The sequence below is a fragment of the Diplotaxodon limnothrissa genome, linkage group LG10 (assembly GCF_057381915.1).
Source record: "Diplotaxodon limnothrissa isolate DT_005_m linkage group LG10, D_limnothrissa_male_GT1.1, whole genome shotgun sequence".
NCBI classification, from domain to species: domain Eukaryota; kingdom Metazoa; phylum Chordata; class Actinopteri; order Cichliformes; family Cichlidae; genus Diplotaxodon; species Diplotaxodon limnothrissa.
The window spans coordinates 13,956,860-13,982,470 of NC_140605.1; the positions used below are offsets into that span (position 1 = coordinate 13,956,860).

A 25,611-nucleotide genomic window follows, 5' to 3' on the forward strand; every position below is an offset into this window, starting at 1 on the left:
GATTGCGAAAATGATTGGTAGAATAAATACATTATTTATACAATATGTTGCCAAATGAACTATTTCTCATGGTATTGTCTGTATTTCAATGCAAGAAGACTCCTGACTCTGACCATTTGCATTTCAAATAACCAGGTTCCCGCAGTTACGCAGAAGATGTAGTGTTTGCGTCATGTCTAGTGAAAACTTGTCTTTGCACATCGAAGTACAACCGAGTAACAACTAAATACTAAAATAGTACTGTAGATAGATTTCACATATATCAAAGTTGGTTATCTTTTGGGAAAAATCAAATGGCATTGTTAAAGTTGATGCTTGTTTTTTTTTTTTTCTCTTAATTTCGCTGAATTTTACAGTCGTTTACTCTCACTTTTATTTTTAGTTGTGTTTTTTGTTTGTTTTTTAAGTGGAAAGCTAATTAAGTCATTTGAGTTAAATGTACTCTGGACATGCTTATTGTTGGAGTTTTAAATTTGCCCCCATTTGCAACAACCTTCTGTGTTGTAAAGTTGATGACAGTAACATCAGAACATACAGGGTAGAAATTACATGTAGACCCTTTAGTGTTCATCTGTTTAAGAGGGCTCACAGAACCGGTCTTCTCAGATTAAGCATTTAAAGCCTGAACCATGAAATAATTGCCAAGAAATTACTTTTTTTTTTTTTTTTTTTTGGAAAATGTGCAATTGCTTATTTAAGTTTCTGAAGTTGAAAACAAAAACAAGTATAAATTTGCAGGTTTTAGTTTTAATTTGTATCAAGCTTTTTTGCAAGCTATTGCTTAAAAATGTATTGTGCAATTTGCCTAGTACGTAAATTATGCGTTTTTAATCCCTTTCTGAATTTCAGAATTACAAAATAAATATCATCACAAGAGGGTTTTTATTATTATTTATTCTTTTCTTGCAGAATCTCTTCATAAACCTTTACATAAACATTTAAGAACATTTTTCGTAGGTTCCTTTTGCTTATAGTATATTTTTTATAGTGTCCAATTAAAAACTATTTGAAGCTATGGGATGAGTATATATAGCCCATAACAGTTTAACTTAACTTAATGAGAAGAATTAGTGTGATCACAGAGGCCAGTCATGTGGTAGTCTGCCTCTTAACAACACACATTCATTGGCCACTTTGTTAGGTACAGCTGTTCAACTACTTATTAGTTACCGGTATATGGCAGCCACTTGATGTGTTCAGGCATGTAATCATGGTCAAGATGACCTGATAATTTTAAACCACACATCAGAATGGGAAGTAAAGATGATTTAAGAGAACTGAGTGTGGTTGTTGTTGCCAGGCAGACTGGTCTCTGTACTTCAGAAACAGCTGATCTACTGCGATTTTTAGACCCAAACATCTCTAGGGTTTACAGAGAACGAAAGCATGGATCCATCCTGTCTTGTTTTAATGGTTCAGCATGCAGTGGTGATCTAATGGTGTGAGGGAAATTTTCTTGGCACACTTTGAGCCCCTTAGTACCAATTAAGCAGCATTCAAATTGTACCACAGTGTATTGCTGCTGACCATGACCAACCCTTTATGACTACCTTAGGATAGGTTCTTCCAACAGGATGATGTGCCATATCACAAAACTCAGATAATTTTAAATTAGTTTCTTGAACATGACTGCAAGTTCAGTGTAGTCAAATGGCCTCCACAGTCACCATGTTGTGGGTGGAAGATTTGCATCGTGGCTCTGTAACAGAAAAATATGCTGCATTTGTGGGATGTGGTTATATAAGTATGGTTAAAAATCTCTGAGAAATGTTTCCAGCACCTTGCTGCATCTGTGTCACACAAAGTAGTAGTAGTAGTAGTGTGCAATACTGCAAATTTTGGTATCAATCCAATAACGAGTATATACAGGGCCAGTATTGCAATAGATAGCAATACCAATACTTTTAACCTATAAAGACAGGCTATAAATAAAGTAGATGTGACTGTCCACGCAAAAAGGTTTAGACATTTTTCACAGTGTATGTTTGACACATGTTTTTTCATTTCCAAAAAATTATATATATGTATGTGTATGTGTATATATATATATATTAAACACACACACACACACACACACACACACACACACACATATATATATATATATATATATATATATATATATATATATATATAAATACTAAACTTAACAAAGAAAGTATCATTCCTATTCCACTAGTATGATCCAGTACAAATACCAGCATTGGTATCAATGCTACCAATATTTGGATCGATACAGAGACTTAAGGCAGTTCTGAAGGCAAAAGGGGGTCCAACCCTTTAGTGGCAAAGTGAACCTAATAACGTGGCTGTGAAATGTATTTCCACATGAAAGTAGGATGCTACTAATAGACAATAGAGGTGAACGAGGATTCTATAACTAGGTAATATGTACCAAAAGCTTGCAGCACAAGTTACTTGTGAATTTTTGCCACCAGAGGGCAACGATTGCACGCTTAGAGGTGAAGTTTTACACACTAACAGAGCTGCCAAATAAACATGTACAGGTGTGCGATAATTTAAACTTATCACCCGCGAGATAAAAAGCAGGTGAACGGGATAATAATGGTCATCTAACTGCATTTAATAACCTCTACCGGGAAGCCTTAACATCGTTGTTTTTTTGTTTTTACATATTACTTTAATCTAACATGTATTATTGCAGAGGCACAGCCTCCACTCCCGAAATAGTGCAGCCTGTAAGTGCCACATAAACTAATTGAGGAACACGACATGAGTAAATAAATCCTTCCGATAATAAGCAGAAGGTTTACATGTTGTGGGTTGCAGGTGTATATACAGGGGCTATATTACTATTTCTGTTCCAGGCGCGTTCGAGGTCGAACAGGATGTTGCGTAGACTTTTCTTTCCCGCGTTTTCCAGTCCTCGGGTTGGGTTAGTTCGTTTGCAGTTTGTCACGTGATCCCGGCGTAACGCTACATCGGTCTGTTTGCAATGACAGACCTCTTGTCTATGTGTGAGAAGTTATAAATCGGTTGTTTGACAGAGGTTCTGACAACACAGAGTTTAAACAGAGACAGACGATCGCAAAAACACAGATGAACAAAGTCGTGTGCACAGGTTTTTGAGCACTAACCGCCGAGTACTCGTAACACCATTGCAGCGTCGCCAACGGCGCTTCACCGCGCAGTACGTTGATACAAAACGAGCATCCACAAATCTACAGTTGCAGGAAGTCACTGAGGTTTTGTTGTCACGGAACTCTTGAAGTGGGATTTACACTTAGTAAACAATATCAGTCGGCTTTAAAACATATTCGAGTTTTATCTGTTAATTATTGGCCGTTACGTTACCGGATACTAAGATGCCTCCTAAAAAACGCAATTCTGGGGCGACACAGAGCAAAGAGATGAAACCCACTGCTGAAAATGCCTCTCCAGAGAAGAAGGAGAGTCCTGAGTTATCTCTTAAAAAGTAAGAGAAGTAATGATCGCCTCTCCGTCAAGCCACAGTAGCTTCAGTTTGTGGCTTTGGAAAATTACAAAAAACAAAAAAAGTTGACATTGTAGACAGATATTTTGGTCTTTCCCCCAGCTACGTTTATCTTGCTCGCTAGCTTGTGCGACTAAACGTCAGGATGATCTGTTAGCTGTGTCCACCGGCCTAATAACAGCGAGTTTAAAAGCATCTTTAGCCCCATACAACTGGTCAAAGAGTGTAACTATTAAGTAATGAATGAAACTTGAAATGTAGCCTGGGTATAGCTCTCAAACACAGCCTGTGTTTGAGCGCTATACCCTACCTACTATACCCTGTACCCTGCTCAGACTGACTGGCAGTCAGAGTACTTCACAAGACAAGACCTTTGTCTTGAGTGCAGTTGTTTTGATTTCCTGAAACCTTATTCGTGTTTTTCGTGGTTGCTAACCTCTGGTTTCCATCTTTTAGGCACGGAGACAAGGATGCTGAGTTTGTGACTCTGTGCAAGAGCCTTCATGTGACTGACCCTGTATGTGATCGAGCCTGGACGCTGTGGAAAACCGTTCAGGAGTCCGTGGATGAAGCTGCTGTACGTATTTGCACCTACTGTAGTTCAGTAGTTCCACTCTACATTTATAATACTGCAATCCTGTCGCCTGTCCTGGAAAAAGCATGAGTGGAAATCGATCATTTAAAATTAGAACAGTATTTGGCCTAAAGCAATACATATTGCAGGATGGAATGGTGGTGCAGTGGTTATCACTGTCACCTCACAGCAAAATAAATCCAGGCTGTATGTTCTCCTGTTTCTGGTTGGGTTCTCACAGGGGTCAGAACAGAGACAGTCAGTTTGGTGATTCTAAACTGATTGACTTTATGCGTTAGCCCTGTGGCCTGTCAAGGGTGTTTAAATATAATATAACCCTCGCACACTGTTCAGTTCAGCATTATTTTTATTCATTAATAACAGTTTAGTCCATATGACCTTTCTCAAGTATAGAGAAACCAGGGTGTATCCAATCTCTCCTGCAAATCAGAGCTTCTACAACATTGTTGAAAGACATCCAAAAAGAAGACAAAGAAGAAGAAAAGTCCACAAACATGGCAAATCACAAGCTGTGGGAAGAAGACAACACAAAGTTAGTGATAGGCATGTAAATGCATGGGGAGCGAAAGAAAGTACAATTTGTACTGTTTGGGCCGTGAACCCTTTATGTAAGTTTTCTTTTTGCAGTACTGAGTCCAATTTTAAATCAAAGCTTACACACAGTATCCACTGTGCCTTATTGGTGAAATAGGATATTAGGAGGGCTAAGTATTTTTGCCTTTTAATCAGTAGCCAGGTACAGTCCAAAAATAATCATTTAAAAAGTACTGTAAGAAATAAAGTGGAATAGCTTTATAATCCCCTTAAAAACAGTTGCTCTTCCATTCCTAAAAAAAGGCGAAAAGGTGTGACATGAGCATCATCTAACATTGTTCTTTGTCATTTGGTTTCAGGACAGTCAGAAGAAGCTTTGGGGTGCTTGTCTGTTTGTGACTGTGACAGACATGGATGCCACCTGTTTCACCTTGACCCAGGTTCTGAAAGCAGTCTGTCTGAAGTAAGCGCTTGCTATGTTTTCTTGACAAAACATAACCACACAGTCCAACTGTTGGCATGAGATATTGGTGAATGTGAAATTTTGTTGGGTAGCTGATGACTTCAGCCTTGCTTGAGTATTAGCTGCTGGGATTTTCATTCTTTGGAAATAGGAAACTTTTTTTTTTCAGGGTAGCAGACAGAACTTTATTTGGGATTGCTCTTTGAAATAAAGTAGAAAAACTACAGGCTGTGTAAGAACATTAAACATGTATCCTCCTGCTACGTACTCCAGCTGTAGATAGATCTTTGTGTGTTCTCCCTTTGATGGATGGAAAAGCAGTCCAGGTACAGTGGGGCAAAAAAGTATTTAGTCAGCCACCGATTGTGCAAGTTCCACCACCTAAAATGATGACAGAGGTCAGTAATTTGCACCAGAGGTACACTTCAACTGTGAGAGACAGAATGTGAAAAAAAAAATCCATGAATCCACATGGTAGGATTTGTAAAGAATTTATTCGTAAATCAGGGTGGAAAATAAGTATTTGGTCAATAACAGAAATACAACTCAATACTTTGTAACATAACCTTTGTTGGCAATAACAGAGGTCAAACGTTTACTATAGGTCTTTACCAGGTTTGCACACACAGTAGCTGGTATTTTGGCCCATTCCTCCATGCAGATCTTCTCGAGAGCAGTGATGTTTTGGGGCTGTCGCCGAGCAACACGGACTTTCAACTCCCGCCACAGATTTTCTATGGGGTTGAGGTCTGGAGACTGGCTAGGCCACTCCAGGACTTTCAAATGCTTCTTACGGAGCCACTCCTTTGTTGCCCGGGCGGTGTGTTTTGGATCATTGTCATGTTGGAAGACCCAGCCTCGTTTCATCTTCAAAGTTCTCACTGATGGAAGGAGGTTTTGGCTCAAAATCTCACGATACATGGCCCCATTCATTCTGTCTTTAACACGGATCAGTCGTCCTGTCCCCTTGGCAGAAAAACAGCCCCATAGCATGATGTTTCCACCCCCATGCTTCACAGTAGGTATGGTGTTCTTGGGATGCAACTCAGTATTCTTCTTCCTCCAAACACGACGAGTTGAGTTTATACCAAAAAGTTCTACTTTGGTTTCATCTGACCACATGACATTCTCCAAATCCTCTGCTGTATCATCCATGTGCTCTCTGGCAAACTTCAGACGGGCCTGGACATGCACTGGCTTCAGCAGCGGAACACGTCTGGCACTGCGGGATTTGATTCCCTGCCGTTGTAGTGTGTTACTGATGGTGACCTTTGTTACTTTGGTCCCAGCTCTCTGCAGGTCATTCACCAGGTCCCCCCGTGTGGTTCTGGGATCTTTGCTCACCGTTCTCATGATCATTTTGACCCCACGGGATGAGATCTTGCGTGGAGCCCCAGATCGAGGGAGATTATCAGTGGTCTTGTATGTCTTCCATTTTCTGATGATTGCTCCCACAGTAGATTTTTTCACACCAAGCTGCTTGCCTATTGTAGATTCACTCTTCCCAGTCTGGTGCAGGTCTACAATACTTTTCCTGGTGTCCTTCGAAAGCTCTTTGGTCTTGGCCATGGCGGAGTTTGGAGTCTGACTGTTTGAGGCTGTGGACAGGTGTCTTTTATACAGATGATGAGTTCAAACAGGTGCCATTCATACAGGTAACGAGTGGGGGACAGAAAAGCTTCTTACAGAAGACGTTACAGGTCTGTGAGAGCCAGAGATTTTCCTTGTTTGAGGTGACCAAATACTTATTTTCCAACCTAATTTACGAATAAATTCTTTACAAATCCTACCATGTGAATTCATGGATTTTTTTTTCACATTCTGTCTCTCACAGTTGAAGTGTACCTCTGGTGCAAATTACTGACCTCTGTCATCATTTTAAGTGGGGGAACTTGCACAATCGGTGGCTGACTAAATACTTTTTTGCCCCACTGTATAGGCTCCAGGTCCACTGTTCATCTCTCAGTTGGATAGTTTGTGAAACAGATTGATGGACGAATGGATGAAAGTTACTTCGATGCTAATTCCATCTTTTCTTTTGTAGCGTCAAACAATTTATAGATCTGGTGAGGAAGTTGGATGTGAACTTGGATACGATAAGCACCAAGGTGAACTCTGCACTGTCACGGCTGGACAAGAAGTATGATGTGATGCTGGCTCTTTACCAGAGGTTTGAGAAGTAAGTGATCATACAAATAGATTGCATTGGATTAATGTAAAAATATTTGTAGTTTAAGTGTAAATGGGAAAAAAAAAATGCAAATTTGTTCTGTTTCAGAACTTGCAAGAAAATTTTCAATCTGACGTCTGATGGGAAGTAAGTTGCAAACTTCTAAATGTGGGAAATATGTTGGTGACATTGATTATGTTATGATATTTATTGTCTTGTGTGTTAGCGGTTTTGCACTTGTTATGAAAGGTTGATGCTGCTGCGTGATTAATTATTTGGTGTATCATTTTCAAGGGAGAGGGAAACCGTGCGGACTTGCTGGACGATGTTTCTGTTGGCCAAAGGTCGGTTAAGCTTATGAATACATTAACAACAACAAGAACAAGTAGAATCAAGCTGTTAACACACGTTATGGAATTGTTTTCATGCCTCTCTGTCATCTTCTTTTCACCCTTCCTTCCTCCTTCGTGTTCAGCTGCAGATAATAGTTGAATTGGAAAATCATGGTTTAAGTTTTGTTGTTTTAAGAAGGCATCGGAATTGTTGTGACGATGCGTCTCATGTGTTGCATCTGTGCTGCGTGCAGGAAGGGCCTTACAGATGGAGGATGACCTGGTCATATCATTTCAGCTGCTTCTTTGTACGCTGGAGTTAATCATCAAGCGCTGCTCTCCAGACCTTCTGCAGCCTCTTTACAGTAAGCTTCAGTAGCATTTAATTTACACGTTCTTTGCTTTTAATGTTTTTATGACTTCAGATTGTACAATAAGTAAATGTAAAGTCTAATAATTACCATTTTTTGTCATGAAAGTTTGGTTTAAAGCTCCTTGAGGTTTTATTTATTTATTTATTTATTCTCAGAATCAGCCATCAGCAAAATTCAGAGCCCCCCAACACGAACATCTCGTCGCAACCAGAGCAAAACTAAATCCCGAGCTGTGGAGCCAGAGGTTGATGTACAGCTTCTCGAAACCTTATGCAAAGAGAATGAATGCAGTGCAGAAGAGGTGTGAAGACTTTAAAAAAAAATCTCATAGTCTTACTGGACAAACACAACTCAAAATGTATTTATGTGAATTTATTTGCAGGTGAAGAATGTATACCAAACCAGTTTCATGGCTTTCTTAGAGTCGATGGATCTTTCAAGAAGCCCAGATTTTCCTCAGGTAGGACGTCATTGTCAGAACACCTGCTCCACTGTTTGGTTTTATTCTCACTAACTGCATTTGGAGTTTCCATTCATTATCTCTTCCTGCCCGCTTCTGCCGCTGTAGAGCGTTTGAACGTCTGGCAGGTGTTGGTTGCGCTATTTGCTACCTATATGTGTTTGTTTTCACGTATATCGTGTTGGGTAAATGTGCACTCAAGCAGGAGGTCCTTTGTAGTGTGTCACTATAATGCAGAGACAGGATGCTACTGTTTGCTGACAGTGGTACACTCCTCTAAACGACTATAGTGAACACGGTGACGGGCAGATGGTGTGCATTTTTGCTTAGGTGTCTTAAATAAATAATGTACAAATGTCACCATGATAGGCTGTCATCAAAAGGCCTGGGTTACTCGGGGAAAAAACAAAGATTTCGATGAGTTTTTGGCGCTGGTTATTGCTTTGCCTGTTGTCTGGTTCAGGTGTAGAATAAGCAAAGCTTTGCCTTCTTCCAATCAGCTGTAATCTGAATCGGAAACCTTTGAGAGCTGTGTCTGTTGGCTTCTGCCTCACCGCGCGTTACTTTTTGCTGTGACTTTCAACCCAGGTGAATGATGTCGACCAACAATATGAAGAACACTACCTCAAGAGCAGAGACATTGACGGACGAATGTTTTTCAATGGAGACGAGACTGTTCTTGCACCTAAAGTCAAGATGTAATCCCTTTTTTCTTCAGCGTACAGTGTTTAGATGTTGAGTTCTTAAAATAACTTAAAGAAGATGTTCAATAATCTTTTCCTGCATTCAGATCACAAGTGGAGAGAACACCAAAGAAGAACCTGTCAGATGAAGATGGAGTACTCGTCCCTCCTCAGACACCCATCAGGTGGGCACTTAGCAGTTCCTCACTGACTGTATCTATCATTCTTTGTCTAGCGGGAAAGGACAGAGGTCTCATGTTTGCTTCTGCAGTATTGTGGGGGGGGGGGTTTAAGCACTGTTTAGATACTCACCTCTCAATATGTACATTTGTGCATTTCTGTGATGATTGTTTATTTCCCTTTAAGTTGCCAGCAATTTAAATGACATCTCTAAGATGCAGATTATAACCTTACTTGATTGAAAAGGACCCTATAGTCCTTGTCTGATTTTTTTCTTTTTCTTTTTCTTTTCTAATCTCCCATCAGAGCTGCCATGACCTCCATTCAACTGCTGAGGGGTGATCTCACTTCCAGTGGGGACCAGCCATCTGCTAATTTGGTTACATATTTCAAAGTGGGTCTTTAGAAATTTGCCTCTAATTAAAAGATAAAACTGCAGATTTTCAAACATACCTTTCTCTCTCCCTCTCGCTATCCCTTCATCAGCACTGCACAGTGGATCCGACGCAGGATGTGCAGAAGCGCTTGGAGACGCTTGGACAGGTGTTCAGTCAAAGATTCGGTCAGGCGGTCGGCCCACGCTGCGTAGTGTACGGCAGGCAGGTATGGAGACGAAAAGGAGGAACAATGGCAACATGTTGTCCCTCATATTCTTTTGTTTTTATCTGAATTGAGTTGCTTTTCTCTTTCAGAGATTCACCCTCGGTGTCAGACTGTATTACAGAGTAATGGAGGAAATGCTGAAATCGGTACAGTTTTTTTTTTTCCCTTCTTTTTTTTAAACTGGTGGGTTAAGAGAATTTTACTGTTTTGTTTTGGATGTTTACCTTTAATTTCAAATCTATCTGATAAGATTTATAGACAAATTATTATACAAGAGTTTTCTTTTTTCTTTCTTTTATCCTATTTAAACTTTTATCAATTAAAAGATAAATCCCACTCTAGGAAGAAAATATTTTTGGTAAATCTTAACGTTGAGGTCTTATTTTTTTTGGGTGTTTTTTTGTTTTTGTTTTTTTTTCCGTAGGAAGAGAAGCGCCTGTCTGTGCAAAATTTCAGGTATGTTTTTTTTTTCTCCACTTTTATCAGAATAGTGGGAATTATGACTCTAATCCATGTTGGTGCATTGGAATTGCATGCATGCTTTCTATTGTTTTGACACACACTTTCTTCCATGGAGCTGAGTCATTTGATTTCCTTTCCAGTAAACTCCTGAATGACTCCACATTCCACACATCGCTTTTGGCTTGTGCTTTGGAGGTAGTCATGGCAACATATGGAGGCATGTCCTATAACTTTCTTATAAATGAATAATAATATAGCTCTTTATGAAGTATTCTGTATTTTTGGTCATCTGTTATCAGTAATTAAAGTTTTACACATCTTTTACGTGTGACCAATTCTAATGTTGTTCTTTGCTCCACATGATTAGAGAGCAGTTTCAAAAATGGAGGGTACAGCCATGGAGGAGCCGACTCAGCCGAAACAGATGTGTGTTTCCCCTGGATACTAAATGTGTTCAACCTGACCGCCTTTGATTTCTATAAAGTTATCGAGAGCTTTATCAAGGCCGACCCCACGCTAAGCAAAGAGATCGTCAAACATCTGGAGACCTGCGAGAACCTCATCATGGAGAGACTTGCATGGAGGACGGTCAGTTTGATCTTTCATTGCTATTAGACTAGGATGCCAATAATATCACAGCATTTCACAGAGATTGATGTATACATGACATAGAGACGCTTTGGATATCAATCATTTAGGATTTATTGGCCCAAAAGAAGCAGATTGTTGTCACTGTTTAAGAGTCACTTAAATAATAATAATAATAATAATAATAACAACAATAAGAATAATAAAAGGAGATTCTACATAAATCCTGCTTTCACTACTGATCTCATTCCATGTCAGCATTTCCCAAACATACGAAGCTGCTTTGCCAAAAATAAAATGATTTCACAGTGCTTCTTTACTCTGACTGCTCCACACGTGGGGCACACACACACGGAAACTGAAAACAACAACAGATTACACTTTTAACATACACAAAGGTGGTTATGGTTTCACTATAACGGAAAAAAAAATATAGGTAACAGGATACTTTTTGCAAATTGACAAAAGTACAGTAAAGCAATCTAATGCTTTTGTTAATAAAGAGGTCTTACAGTACTTGTGTCACCGGCTACCACTGCCTCCACTACTGGGCACCTCCCTGTGCACCGGGCTGCTGGAGAAATAGTAGATGAGTGGGTTGAGGCAGCAGTTGAAACTGGCTAAGGAAAGGACCACAGGATGCATAGCCTTGGTCGCCTTGGCCAGGCCACAATGTGGCAACAGCTTCATGTGTGTGAGAGTATATCCCAGCAGGTTGATGTGATAGGGGAGAAAGCACAGGAGAAACACACCCAGCACTGAGTAAATAACCCTTAGAGTGTGCAGATGGCCGTGGCGGTTGCTGCGGCAGCGGTGTCTCATCTTGCTAAGGACACTCAGCACCCGGCAGTAGCTGTAGAGGAGTACAAGAGTGGGCAGCAGAAATGACCCCAGGGCTATGCCCAGGAATAACAGGATAAGGGTGCGATGGTGTCGTGAGGACGGATCCAGCAGACAGGCCTTGTTCTGGTGAGAAGCCGCTAACCGCAGCGCAGGCAGACACACACTGAGCCCCAGAACCAGGCACCAGATCCCTCCGCTCACCACCCGTGCGGCACGCAACCTGCGCAGTGTCGATGCCAGGGGGTGCACTACAGCAAAGTAACGGTCCACAGCAATGCACACCAGGAAGAAGATGCCCCCATACAGGCTGATGTATTTGAGAGTGAATGTGATCTGGCAGTAAGCTGGCCCAAGAGTCCAACTGGGGCTGTCCTCTGTCTTGGAGGACAAGGCTTGAGCCTTTTGGTGGTAGTAGTAGATTCTCAGAGGTAGAGAGATGACAAAAAACAAGTCAGTCGTCGATAGACTGGCCATGTAAATGGCTGTGCTGTTCATGGTACAGGGAGACAGACACAGTCTGCGCAGAACCAGGCTGTTGGTGGCCACCCCCAGCAGGAAGATGACACTGTAGGATACTTTGTAGAAGGTGAAGCGGTAGCTTATATCGACAGTACAGTTAGACAAAAGTGAGACCGGCTTGGCTGTCAAATCAGTCATATTCCACTGCTCCATGTCTCAAAATGATTTGACCACTTCCAGGACGTCAAATTGTTATGGTCTTATATCTGGAGGAGGGTTTGATCGGTTGAAGAGGGCATATGTGACGAAAGATCTGCTGGAGCAGTTAAACGTGTAGTAAGTTAAAACTTAATCAAACAAAACAATTTTTTTTTTAAATTGAAATGCAAATTTGCTGAGATGACACGAATACACATCCGTATATATTCCGCTGTATGTTATATAGAAAACAAATTGAATTTGCCAATAAATTTTTACCAGCAGCTTCCTGCTTGTAAAGAAACAAAGCAAACATTTGGTGTCATTACATGCATAAAGCCAACCGAAAAAGCACTTACAGTGGGGCAAAAAAGTATTTAGTCAGCCACCGATTGTGCAAGTTCCCCCACTTAAAATGATGACAGAGGTCAGTAATTTGCACCAGAGGTACACTTCAACTGTGAGAGACAGAATGTGAAAAAAAAATCCATGAATTCACATGGTAGGATTTGTAAAGAATTTATTCGTAAATCAGGGTGGAAAATAAGTATTTGGTCACCTCAAACAAGGAAAATCTCTGGCTCTCACAGACCTGTAATGTCTTCTGTAAGAAGCTTTTCTGTCCCCCACTCGTTACCTGTATGAATGGCACCTGTTTGAACTCATCATCTGTATAAAAGACACCTGTCCACAGCCTCAAACAGTCAGACTCCAAACCCCGCCATGGCCAAGACCAAAGAGCTGTCGAAGGACACCAGGAAAAGTATTGTAGACCTGCACCAGACTGGGAAGAGTGAATCTACAATAGGCAAGCAGCTTGGTGTGAAAAAATCAACTGTGGGAGCAATCATCAGAAAATGGAAGACATACAAGACCACTGATAATCTCCCTCGATCTGGGGCTCCACGCAAGATCTCATCCCGTGGGGTCAAAATGATCATGAGAACGGTGAGCAAAGATCCCAGAACCACACGGGGGGACCTGGTGAATGACCTGCAGAGAGCTGGGACCAAAGTAACAAAGGTCACCATCAGTAACACACTACAACGGCAGGGAATCAAATCCCGCAGTGCCAGACGTGTTCCGCTGCTGAAGCCAGTGCATGTCCAGGCCCGTCTGAAGTTTGCCAGAGAGCACATGGATGATACAGCAGAGGATTTGGAGAATGTCATGTGGTCAGATGAAACCAAAGTAGAACTTTTTGGTATAAACTCAACTCGTCGTGTTTGGAGGAAGAAGAATACTGAGTTGCATCCCAAGAACACCATACCTACTGTGAAGCATGGGGGTGGAAACATCATGCTATGGGGCTGTTTTTCTGCCAAGGGGACAGGACGACTGATCCGTGTTAAGGACAGAATGAATGGGGCCATGTATCGTGAGATTTTGAGCCAAAACCTCCTTCCATCAGTGAGAACTTTGAAGATGAAACGAGGCTGGGTCTTCCAACATGACAATGATCCAAAACACACCGCCCGGGCAACAAAGGAGTGGCTCCGTAAGAAGCATTTGAAAGTCCTGGAGTGGCCTAGCCAGTCTCCAGACCTCAACCCCATAGAAAATCTGTGGCGGGAGTTGAAAGTCCGTGTTGCTCGGCGACAGCCCCAAAACATCACTGCTCTCGAGAAGATCTGCATGGAGGAATGGGCCAAAATACCAGCTACTGTGTGTGCAAACCTGGTAAAGACCTATAGTAAATGTTTGACCTCTGTTATTGCCAACAAAGGTTATGTTACAAAGTATTGAGTTGTATTTTTGTTATTGACCAAATACTTATTTTCCACCCTGATTTACGAATAAATTCTTTACAAATCCTACCATGTGGATTCATGGATTTTTTTTTTTCACATTCTGTCTCTCACAGTTGAAGTGTACCTCTGGTGCAAATTACTGACCTCTGTCATCATTTTAGGTGGTGGAACTTGCACAATCGGTGGCTGACTAAATACTTTTTTGCCCCACTGTAACTGATGTATTTCATTACATTGACAGATTAAATACACATTTACCAGAGCCCATAAAATCAATCTTTTTTTTTTTTTAATTGAGATTTTATAATTGAACTAAGTTTGCACTGCATAGGCAATCAGGTGAGCATTTTTCCGGTTGTAAAGGCAGAGTCTGATTATAGCTTTTTACAATTGTTTGTTGTGTGTGATCATGATTAAAGTTTATCTTTTTTTTCTTGCCAGCTCATCTATAATGTAGGTCATTAAAGAACCGATTCAGTCACAAAATGAGCATCAATAGAAGAATAAAAAATATATATATTTCTAATATCTAAAAACTAACTTTAATTCAAATTTGGAAATAACTTTTCAAAATTAAAATAGGTGACAAATTCTCTTTCTCATAGCGTTATTATTAAGACAGATGTTTTTAATTCGATGACCTGTCAGATTTAAAATAGAGGACCCCATCTTTAAATCTGTATGGATATTACAAATTTTTCTGCAAAAGTTTGAGCAATTAATATGCTTAATTTAGAGAAAAAGATTATACTTAATTTTACAGTTGCCACAACCAAAGAGAATATTTAAAGGTAGAATTTAGTCACTCACCAGTAGCAGGATGGGAGCATTGTCAGTGTGATTAAAGGTATTTTTCCAGTCAGCTGGTGTTTAACTGTGGCTAGCTTGTCAGGATGCTGCAGTTGGGAATCTGCCGCTGACTGAAGCAGTTCACACCTAGACACCAACAGGTCAGGGTCTCTCTCTCTCTCTCGCCCTCTCTCTCGCCCTGTTCCTCTAATTTATAGCTGACTGATTACTTTTAATGACGTTTTTTAGAGGGATACAAGAGTTCTAATCTCTAGTTTAGCCTACAGGTTGTCAGATGTCAATTTAAATTTTTTTTCATTGACCTGAAAATTGTCAGATTAACTTTCGGGTTTTTTGTAGGCGTTCTGGTAGGATTGCATTTATATAGCGCTTTTCTAGACACTCAAAGCGTTTTACAACACCTTGTTATGAACTTATGTGAGTGACTAGAGTTAATCATAAACTGTAGCTCATAAAGTAAAAGCAATAATTCACTGAAACAAGGGGCTGTAAGCAGTAGTGCCACTTGCGTGTCAGTCCATGAACACATAAAAATTAAAAATCCCTGTGAGTGCATACAAAGTTTTATTATTTGTATTTGTAATATGTTCTTGTGCTGTAATGTGCAGAACTTTTCTTATGGTTTGTATAAAATTTGTTTATCTTTTTGGAAAGTTGATCAGCATACAATGATCTGACCAAATACTGCTCTACAAAAACCCCCTCTAGACTGTTTTATTACCCTTTCCCTCAAGAGGCAAGTTGTTTCTTGCCTGCTTTAGTTTTACAGCCCTTTCTCATCATTGCTGGTGAGGTGATGAGTCTAACCATGTCAGTACAGACCCTGAGGCTGTCGGCAGGTATGTGCAGTGTTCAGTCTTGCATCACACAGCTTGTCACAAGCATGGAAGAAATATACACATCGTTGCTATGAAACTTATGTTTTCACACAGTGTGAGCCTGGATCCGGTCTAAATTAGTTTTTCAGGATTTCCAACAAATTTTAGGAACTTGGAAAATCTATATTGTGTGTAGGTTGAGTTTTTTACGGTTCCAGTGTTGTTGTATATGCAGAAATGATGACATTTTGACCCACTTTTCTTTTTCTAAAGACCATCAGTTTTGTTGGAACACTTTTCATTTATTACCAACACATGTAATGAAACAATTTAAAACTTTATAAATGTATTGTGCACTGAGGGGCCAACCACACACATATGACTAACCAGTCTAGATGACTTATTTAGCTGGGAACAGTGAAAGCCACATGGGGAAAAAAATTCTTCCAAGATAGGGCCAAGTATTTCACAACCTACCGCTTGATCAAACAAGTATTGAATTCAATACACAACACTTCAAAATGTTACAAAAATATTTAATTCACTTTCAGAATGGGAATCAAAGCTTTTATAGAACATGATTCTCTAAAAACTTCTTAAAAACCTCAATACACATAAAACAAATACTTGAAAACCGTACAGGGCAGTAGATGTAAAGAGTTGTAATACTGGTTCAGCACTGTCAAATTAGGGTTTTTCTTAAAGGTGAGTCTTCTCTGTAAAAGAAGTTCTTTCTTTGTGTTAGTACCTATTGTTGACTGAATCATTATCTTCCGGTCTAAAGTCTCTGTTGTGTCCGATAGGTGAGCCGGACTCCCTAGTAACCATTTTGTTTATGTTGTTTTTCTAAGGCACTCTGCTTTCACCCATGTCCTCTGATTTGAATCAAGTTTTGTCAGCCATACTCGCTTAAGTCAAATTTGTAGCTCACATTACCAGGCTGTCTTTAGACCGTGGACTCATTGTCAAATATTTTGGGTCTCAGACTTTTCAGCGTCAAACTCTTGGGCGTTGAACTTGGGCTGCTTTGCAAGCTGTCCATCTGTAGTCTTTCGAATAGCCTGGCACCATTTTGCCATGCTGAAGACTTTCGTTTAATGGAGCTTTGAATGGCCTCTGAAGTGAAGTAGTAGACAACCGGATCAAAGCAGCAGTTGGTCACCGCTATGCACAGAGCGATGGGGTAGATGGTTCTTACAACATGTTCTGCAAAGCATCCCTTTAGGATTTTGGAGCGGACCAAGGTGTAGAAGATGAGATTCACATTGTAGGGAATGAAACAGAAGCAGAAGATGAGCAAATGCACAAAGACCATCCTCAGGATTTTTGCTTTGTTGAGGTTTCCTCCGCGGCTGATGGTTTTGGGGTTCCTCAGTATCCTTAGCACCATGACAGAGCAGAACACATTCAACATCAGTGGGATAAGGAAGCCTGCAGTCTCAATAAACATCACCACCCACGAAAGCTCAGCCTTCCATTGTTTTTTTGAGTAGTTTTCAAAGCAAAACTGTGGCGTTGAGTTTACCGAACCCGAGTTAGTATTGTTCGGTGAAGTGGTGTCCAAAAAGACCCCAGTGGTTATACCTCCAGAGAGAATGATCACCCAAACTGTAAGGCAGGCCAGCTTGGCATTTTTCCTCGTACGAATTGTTTGGGACCGAAATGGATACACAATTGCTAGGAAACGATCGACACTGATGCAGGTGAGGAAGAGGATGCTGCCGTACATGTTGGTGTAGAATAGGGCCACGGAGATCTTACAGAGCGCACTTCCAAAGAGCCAGTCACGTTTGATGAAGTACTCAATCCGAAAAGGCAGGCTGAGGACAAAGAGAGAGTCCGAAACCACGAGGTTCATCATATACGTCGTGGTCTCATTCCGTATCTTCAGCGTACAGCCAAAAATGTACACAGCCACCGCGTTGAAGGTAAGTCCGACTACAAACACCATGGAGAAAACCGAGGCGTAGAGATTATACTTGAAGTTGTCACTCTTGTTGCAGTCCGTGCTGTTATCCATCTTTAAACCAGAGTGTACACTTACAGTGGAAAGAGTGAAAAGGTTCTCCTTACTCACAGTTGGTGTTCGTTATGCCATGAAAAAAAGAAGGTATACAGCAGCTCCTTGATATACCATCCAAAGTCCTTTTAATCTACTTGTCCTGCTGTGGCAGCTGTCCTGTATGTGCAGCGATGGTCATTTAAGTGGAGCTTTCATTGTTTTCAGTCGTCCTCACAAAACAAATGTATTAAAAGAGAAGAGTTGTGCTTTTTTCCCCCCTTTAGCTCTGTGAACACTTTAGTGGGTCTCCACTTGTCTCGTTCTTCTCTGTGTTGTTGAAGTCCCAAAGGCACGTGCTGATCGTCACTCTGCTCCTGCTGGATTGTAAATCAGAAACCTCACAGCAGCCTGGATGGCAGAGCCTCTGACACAGGGAACAGAGCAGGCTGTCGAACCACTGGGAGGAGCCACCGCTGGGGCCAAAGTCCTCCCATTCAAATGTCTTTCATTTGCTTTTGCAAATAAAAAGCATTTGAATAATGGAACAATAAAATGTGTTCTGTAATTTTCACATTTCAGTAAGATAAGTTTTAGTAAGTTTTTTGTTGTGTGTGTTAGATTGTCCTTGCTGCCTGCCATAGGGGTCTTTTCATCATCTTCCCGAAACATCAAAGCATTTATCAGGAGATTTTCTTATTTGTTTAATAGCACAGTGCATGTTTTTGTCTTTCAGTGCTCTTACTAGTGTCATTTGGAGTATTTTAAATTAAAAAAAATAAATAAATAAGAGCATGACTCATCTGTAGTTGAATGTATTATGTAGTGTTGTAATATGTTACGACCTGATAATCAGCTGTGAGGATAGATAACCACTGATAGATGTCAGCGAATGTTCTTATCCAAATGTACTTTTGAAATGTTGGTGGCGTAAGCGGGGTGTGGCAGGCATGATGCATGAATGTACCATAAGCCATACTTACAAGTCCATACTCGCAGTTACTGTGGGAGCTGCTGAGTTGTAAACCACTCCTCACTTCCCTGTATGAGCTCATATCAGTTTGCTTTTTTACTGGTGTGACGGTTGCGTGCTGAGATTCACGTGCAACCTTCACTTTCACTGTCTTTTCATCTTGATTTAGAATTGTGCATGTTAACATAGATTTAGCTTTTTTTTTTTTTTTCTTCTTTGGTATTTAGAGAAAATGTATTTTTAATTTGAAGTTATTATTTGTTTAACAAGCTTAACGAGTCAGTCAAATGCATTCAGAGTCAGACAGGATACTGTAGGGTGTGTGCTTGGGTCAACATAAAATGAGGAACAGATTTATAATACATGTATAGATTTGACTTATCAGTTGGCTGTTTTGCAAGGGACATTTCACATGTAAAATACCTCTAACATCATTTCTGCATGTCTTCTACTTAATATACCAGGAAAAAACCCAAAAAGGAACTAATTGCCTGATCAAGACATGATCTCCAACCTAACAGGATTATTATATTACATTATTATGTGATTGCCAAATGAAATAATTTCTTTTTGCACCTTTTTAAAATTCCTGCTTGAATGAAAGGAAAATGAAAGTTGTGATGGACAGGATATAAATGGAAATGGTTAAATATAAAGTAAATGTTTGTGTCTCTGCAGGGCTCCCCACTATTTGAGCTTCTGAAACAGGAACATGAGAGCGGAGGAGCAGAGCAGGTGGAGACCCCAGCTAATTTCAGTCAACCGCTGCAGCACAACCACACCGCAGCCGACCTGTAAGTCATCCCGCGGCTTTCGATCAGTTTGTCTTTTGATTTTGAAAGAACACCAAACCCTTTTTACAAGAGTTGTGAAACTACTGACTAATCAAAACAGCACAGCCTTGATGAATACGTCATAGATGAGCAGATAAGCATCAATAATATTTTGTTAAATTCCACAGCCCCCCCCCCCTCTTTCTTTGATTTTTTTTTAGCTTTGAGGAAGAGCTTTCTTTTGTTTTACCCGTCCATTTAAGGTTCGTGGTTAGGGGAAAGTTTCATGTTTATTGACATATGAAACTGGTTCCTGTGCTCTTCCCGCACAGATATTTGTCCCCCATGCGCCCAGGCCTGCGTGTATTACCTCCTGAGTCCAGCTGTCAAACTTCCTCTCAGCCTGCCTCACAGCCAACCAGCCAACCTCCACGACCCCTGAAGTCCAACTCTCTCAGCCTCTTCTATAAAAAATGTAAGTCACTGGTAGAGTTTGCACTAGTCAAAAATAATTGATGGTGGTGGTCCTGCCTAGCAATAAAGTAATCTTTTAAAGTAGTAATGTTGTGATGGATGGAGTAAATAATGGGAAAAATAACAAGTTAATAGGAGAAAATATTAATGCAATTGTATAAAATAACATTGTTTGATATTTTCTTTAAAGTATTGCAGATACAGTCAGGTGTCCCCACATTTTCATTAAGCAATTTTTTTTATTCTTATATTATTATTGTTACATTTTTATTAAGATAAGAGGTTCCATTCATTATTCTATCACACTAGACGCTCTAATCCTCTGGTTTTGTTTCTCTGTAGTGTACCGTTTGGCCTATACAAGGCTGAAGATGCTCTGCTCCTACCTGCTGTCCTCCCACCCTGAGTTTGAGCCCATAATATGGACTCTGTTCCAGCACACTCTGCAGCATGAGTACGAGCTGATGAGAGACCGTCACCTCGATCAGGTAAGCTGGAAATATGTCGCTCTCACTATTTGTTTCTGTCCCTCGTCTCCTGTTATTGCCCTCCTCCACTTTTCTTATTTATTTTTCTCTGCTAAATACGTTGTATGTTCCTGTAGTTGATGATGTCTGCCATGTATGCCATATGTAAAGTGAAGAGCGTTGATCTGCGCTTCAAGACCATTGTCACAGCATACAAAAACATGGCCAACACCAGCCAAGAGGTAAAACAGCCTGTTACAGTTTCCATAAAAACTCACCGAGTCGGCTGAAGTTTTGCTGATGTAATCGTGTTTCATGTAGAACTGTAACAAAACACTTTGAATGTTGCAGACCTTCAAGCACGTGTTGATCACTGAAGGCCACTACGACTCCATCATTGTCTTCTACAACCAAGTGTTTATGCAGAAGCTGAAAACAAACATCCTGCAGTATGCTTCTACCAGGGTGAGCTACATCTGCAGTAGTCATTGGTGACGGTGGGGTTTTAATGCACATATATATATATATAAAAAAAAAAAAAGTATTTCTACAAATTTCTCTCATTGTTTCTGCTGCTGTTTTCTTTTCTAGCCTCCGACACTCTCGCCAATCCCACAAATACCCTGCAGCCCCTACAAGTTCCCTAATTCGCCTCTGCGTGTGCCCGGTAGCAACAATGTCTACATCTCTCCATTGAAAAGCGCACGCATGTCTCCCGGTATCATGACCCCTCGATCCAAGTAAGTCCTGCATAATATTCATTGTCAAATAATTTTTGACAACGCTACTCCTGAACTAGAATGATATTATAGAATGATTTGAAATGAAGGCCTGTTTGTTTTGTACAATGCTCATTGGGGTTTTTTGCCCTTGCAGAATGCTGGTATCGATCGGCGAATCATTTGGGGTATGTTCATCTTAAGTTTGCTCTGTAGACCCAGAGAGTTGATTCTGTTCATCTGATTGCTTAGTCTGGATGTACAAAATCAACTTTCTCGTATTTTCTTACTTGGATTATCAAGCATGCATCAAAACATTTTGCTCTGTAGTGTAACAAAGGGCTGGTTTGATCTCTCAGCAGCTGCAGTGCCATTTATTTGTTTCCTCACTCACTCTTACTTCTGTTTTGTCTTCATTTGCAGCCATCAAATCGCTTCCAGAAGATCAACCAGATGGTCAACAGCAGTGATCGATCCCTAAAGAGGACTCTGGATCATGGCTCCACGCCAAAGCCTCTGAAGAGGTTACGATTTGATGTGGACGGGCAAGATGAAGCTGACGGCAGGTTGGTCACAAATGGTGCTTGTGTGCCAGATTATATTATATCATGTGGGGCAGCACAGCATTTTTGCACCATTATCCCGTCTCATATGAGACATGATTTACTATTTTAATTGGCTGTAGTTTTCATAAGTCAAAACATCACTCTCACCAAAATCACAAGAGTGAAAAATAGCCAACCAATGGCTTCGTCTGTCTTAAAAGCCAAAGATGATTAGCTGACAGAACAGCAACTGAAATAACAGTTTACAATTACTGTGAAAGAAAGGGACTGCACATGTGTACACAAATCAGAAAAAACATTTTTTAGCTTCCTTATATGTGTGAAAAGTTTATAAAATTGCATTCAGTTGCAGCAGCCTATAATTGGTCTTTGATAGATGTCAAATCTTTAAACAGTAAACTCTGTGTGTAGATTTTAGTTTTTCAGACTACCTCTCTGTGGGCTCATTATACCAAAAGCACTACATCACAAAAGTGACATCATATATCTGCTGGTTTTCACCTCTCACTTTTTGTAACCTTGAACAGGTGCCACAGCTGATGGCGCTTGTTTAAGATGATTGTGTAATTCATTTTTAATTAATTATTTACTCTAGTCACCATTTTTGATGACTTCTCCCATACCAGTGCTGATGTGGTTTTGTCTCAGTGGCGACATCTGTTATTACGTACAGCACTGCACCGAGTACTCGTAAATGGTACAAAGCTGTGGTGACGTCACTGTTTGACCAGTGCAGCAAGTATAATGGGCAATTGTCAAATATATTGTCAAACATTGTCCAACATCGTCCCACAAGAACACACTCTTTGACCTATATTAGGGGTCTACATTGCCTTCACCAGTGCAAAACCCTGTTTTGACTTTAAAGAACGAGTGTCAGGTTTCGCTCCAGAGGCACGGTGTCAGTTTTACAACTGAAAGGTGTAGGCTCAGCATTTGTTGGAGTTTCCCCGTCAGACTTCTAAATTTTGGGAGCATGATATAGCATAAGTTTGACCACAGTGGTGAAGTGGTTAACACTGTTGCCTCACAGTGAAAATGTCCTGTGTTCAAATTCCCTTTGCTGGATGTGGCCTGTCTGTGTTTGTTTGCTTGCTTGTTCTTCCTCCCTTGAGTGAGTTCTTGCAGTACTCCAGCTTTTTCATGGGAGAAGGAATAATTGCTCATCATGTTGTGTTACTGGCACAAACCTGCTGTGCAAGTGGTTTTTGCGTGGCCTGCGAGACTTGTTCACGTCACGCACGCATTAAAACACAGACATATAGTTACATTTATTGTGTTCTTCCTTTATATCCCTGCAAATAGTCAGATGGCTAAAACTAAAAGACTAATACATATATTTCTTTTTCTTTATAAGCTGCTATACGATATGACCAAAATCTCATATCCTGATATAAAACATTTATCGTCCGATAACGATATAAATCACAAAAATGTAACATTTTCTGTAAATTCTGTGAATCTTGAGTAGCTGAAGTGTTTCCAGCTGGGCGTCGTGTATCTGGAGTCGAGTGTTTTACCAATGCATGAAACATTTTTAGACATAGGTTTTAACGGTCGCTGTTTTCTTTGCGGCGTGCTGCAGGGAAAAGCCCGTTTTAACGTTTGAGTCTAAGGTTTATTTTTTAGCACCTGACGGCTGTTTTTTGCTTCTCATCGGTAAATATCTGCATACTATTTCATGTGATTCAGTTTATTTTGAAAAGTCTCAACAGGATCTTGAGCTTTATTGTGAAAGGTTTATGTGGAAAATAAACAAGCGGACATGTGATGGTTTTACCGTCGTTGTTGTTAACGACAATGCATAAAAACAGGCGCTTGTCCGTCCTTAGTGTGGTTATATTAAATATAAGAGAAAGAGAGAACTTTAAGAAATTAATATAGCCACTACAGTGACCATCAAAACGATGAAAAAATATTGCCATAAACAGTTTATTTTGCAACACCACGAAGCAAACGATGGCGTAAAATGAAACGATAGACGTTTTTATATCGTCATCCGATATATATCGTTATATCGAACAGCCCTAAGCTGCATATTTATTATTTAAGTAATCAATTACAAGCGCTATTAGCATCACTTGATGAACACTTATTTACAGATATGCACGACAGCACATTCCAGTGTCCCCAAAGTGCCACTGCACTACTTAAAAACAACAGCTATTCATTTTGAGATCAGCTTCTACAATTAATATGTAAAATTTCTGTTTTCACTGTATGATTCTGCAGTATGAAGAATGATTTCATTAACGCTTTCTTTATTTTATCTAAATTACAGCAAATCTGGAGGAGATTCTACACTGATTCAGAAGCTTGCAGAGATGAGTAAGTATTTGTATCAATAAAAGGCTTCAGGGGCTAAACCCCCCCACCCCCCATTAAGCTAAACGTGTCTGTCAAAAACTACAGTTCCTCCAATCCCTACTTGAGGCTTTCTTCGAAAACGAGTAAATCCTTATAGACTCAATGTTAAAATGTCCCATGTACATATATAAGTAGACCGGACCATATATGTGGACTGTTGATTCCTGAAAAATCCAAATCCAGAAACCCTTTGTGCGACATCATGCTGGCTCCATCCATGTCATAGTCTGTAATTTAGCTATTTAGACTGATTTTCATCGCTTTTGTTTTCACGTAGGCTCCACTCGCAGTCGCATGCAGGAGCAAAAGATGAAGGAGGATGCTGAGTCGAGGATGGAAGAACTCTGAAATCTATTCAGCTGACCTGCACTGTTTGTCACAATGTGAACGTTATTTTCTGTTCACACCTGAAGTGAAACACACCTGTTTTTTGTACATTTAAAAGTGCTATTTTATTTTTTATTTAACTTTGAGGAGATTTTTGTGAATATAGAGGATGTTCACCTTTTTTGTTGATGCTTTATCTTAGTGTTTTTAATGAATTAGGGCTGTGTCAGTGATTTTCATTAAGTATGTTTGGTTTTAAGTATTTCAGTGCTATTAGTTCCTCTTCACTCATGTTTTAAGTAGTCTGGATAGCTTCTGACACACACTGCTGGTTTTCTCCGCCTCCAGAACTTTTCACGTCTCAAGCATAATGTCACATTCAAGTGTTAAATCATGGTTACTCTGTAAAGAGGAGTAAATATCAGCCTCAGAGAGACACCCGAATGTCTTTTAATGTAGTGTTTTTACTGTTAAAGTAATAATTTCAGTTGGCAGCGCACATAATGTCTTCTTAAGTTGGTGACATAAAATGAGTAGGAAAATTGAATTTGTTTTAAAAACATGTTGAGTTGCATAAAAATGTCTGACATCCTGACAAGATTTCTGCACCACTACTTCTTTATCTGAGCTACAATTATCAGACGAACACAGTCAAACTAAACAAAAACAGTCATTTTCATGTTTTCATTGAACACACCGGCTGGAAACACCAACAACCTTTACCAGATGTTTCTTGCTGCTTATGAGACAACTGTGAGAAAACTTGAACAACTCTCCCCAGCAAACCAGTTTTAATTCATCGGTGATTCTGTGATGTTGTCATTGCTTTGTATTATTTTGTTGCAAGAGTCAGACATTCCTAGTTAAGGTCAGCTGCTGTCTTGACTTCTTTAGTAAAATTTCTGGTATAAGTTTGAATTGTTACCTAAATTCTTCCAACACAGCCTCACTGCAAAAAGGCAGCTACAAGCCACGATGATCCCTCCTCCATGCTTCACAGTCTAGATTTTTTTAAACAAAATATCTTCCTTGCATTTCTTTCCTCCAGATGTAGTTGTGTGCATTTTGCCAAAAGATTTAGAACATTGAACATTTAGAACACTAATTTCGAACATTGTCCCAAAGTATCTCTTTCTTAAGAAGAGCAGACATTGTGTGGTTTGACTTAT

General features: G+C 40.1%; 3 protein-coding genes across 3 annotated transcripts; 1 reads left to right on the plus strand and 2 right to left on the minus strand.

Annotated features, from left to right (window-relative positions):
- The first annotated feature begins 3,229 nt into the window (after positions 1–3,229).
- On the plus strand, positions 3,230–24,463 carry rb1 (retinoblastoma 1). Its single transcript, XM_085363605.1, has 27 exons — positions 3,230–3,436; positions 3,911–4,031; positions 4,943–5,046; positions 7,091–7,225; positions 7,325–7,363; positions 7,511–7,560; positions 7,803–7,913; positions 8,078–8,223; positions 8,305–8,382; positions 8,971–9,080; positions 9,173–9,250; positions 9,552–9,639; positions 9,732–9,848; positions 9,938–9,994; positions 10,273–10,304; positions 10,451–10,527; positions 10,678–10,898; positions 19,428–19,543; positions 19,855–19,997; positions 20,339–20,484; positions 20,601–20,705; positions 20,815–20,928; positions 21,055–21,203; positions 21,340–21,370; positions 21,606–21,748; positions 24,030–24,076; positions 24,393–24,463. Exons 1-27 carry the CDS (start codon positions 3,327–3,329, stop codon positions 24,461–24,463), a joined length of 2,739 nt encoding a protein of 912 aa, XP_085219731.1. The 5' UTR covers positions 3,230–3,326.
- On the minus strand, positions 11,421–12,413 carry LOC146624015 (lysophosphatidic acid receptor 6). The gene has a single exon (XM_085363603.1). The coding sequence runs from the start codon at positions 12,411–12,413 to the stop codon at positions 11,421–11,423; it is 993 nt and encodes a 330-aa protein (XP_085219729.1).
- lpar6b (lysophosphatidic acid receptor 6b) lies at positions 16,724–17,800 on the minus strand. Its single transcript, XM_085363604.1, has one exon. It carries the CDS (start codon positions 17,795–17,797, stop codon positions 16,724–16,726), a length of 1,074 nt encoding a protein of 357 aa, XP_085219730.1. The 5' UTR covers positions 17,798–17,800.
- Positions 24,464–25,611: the final 1,148 nt, after the last annotated feature.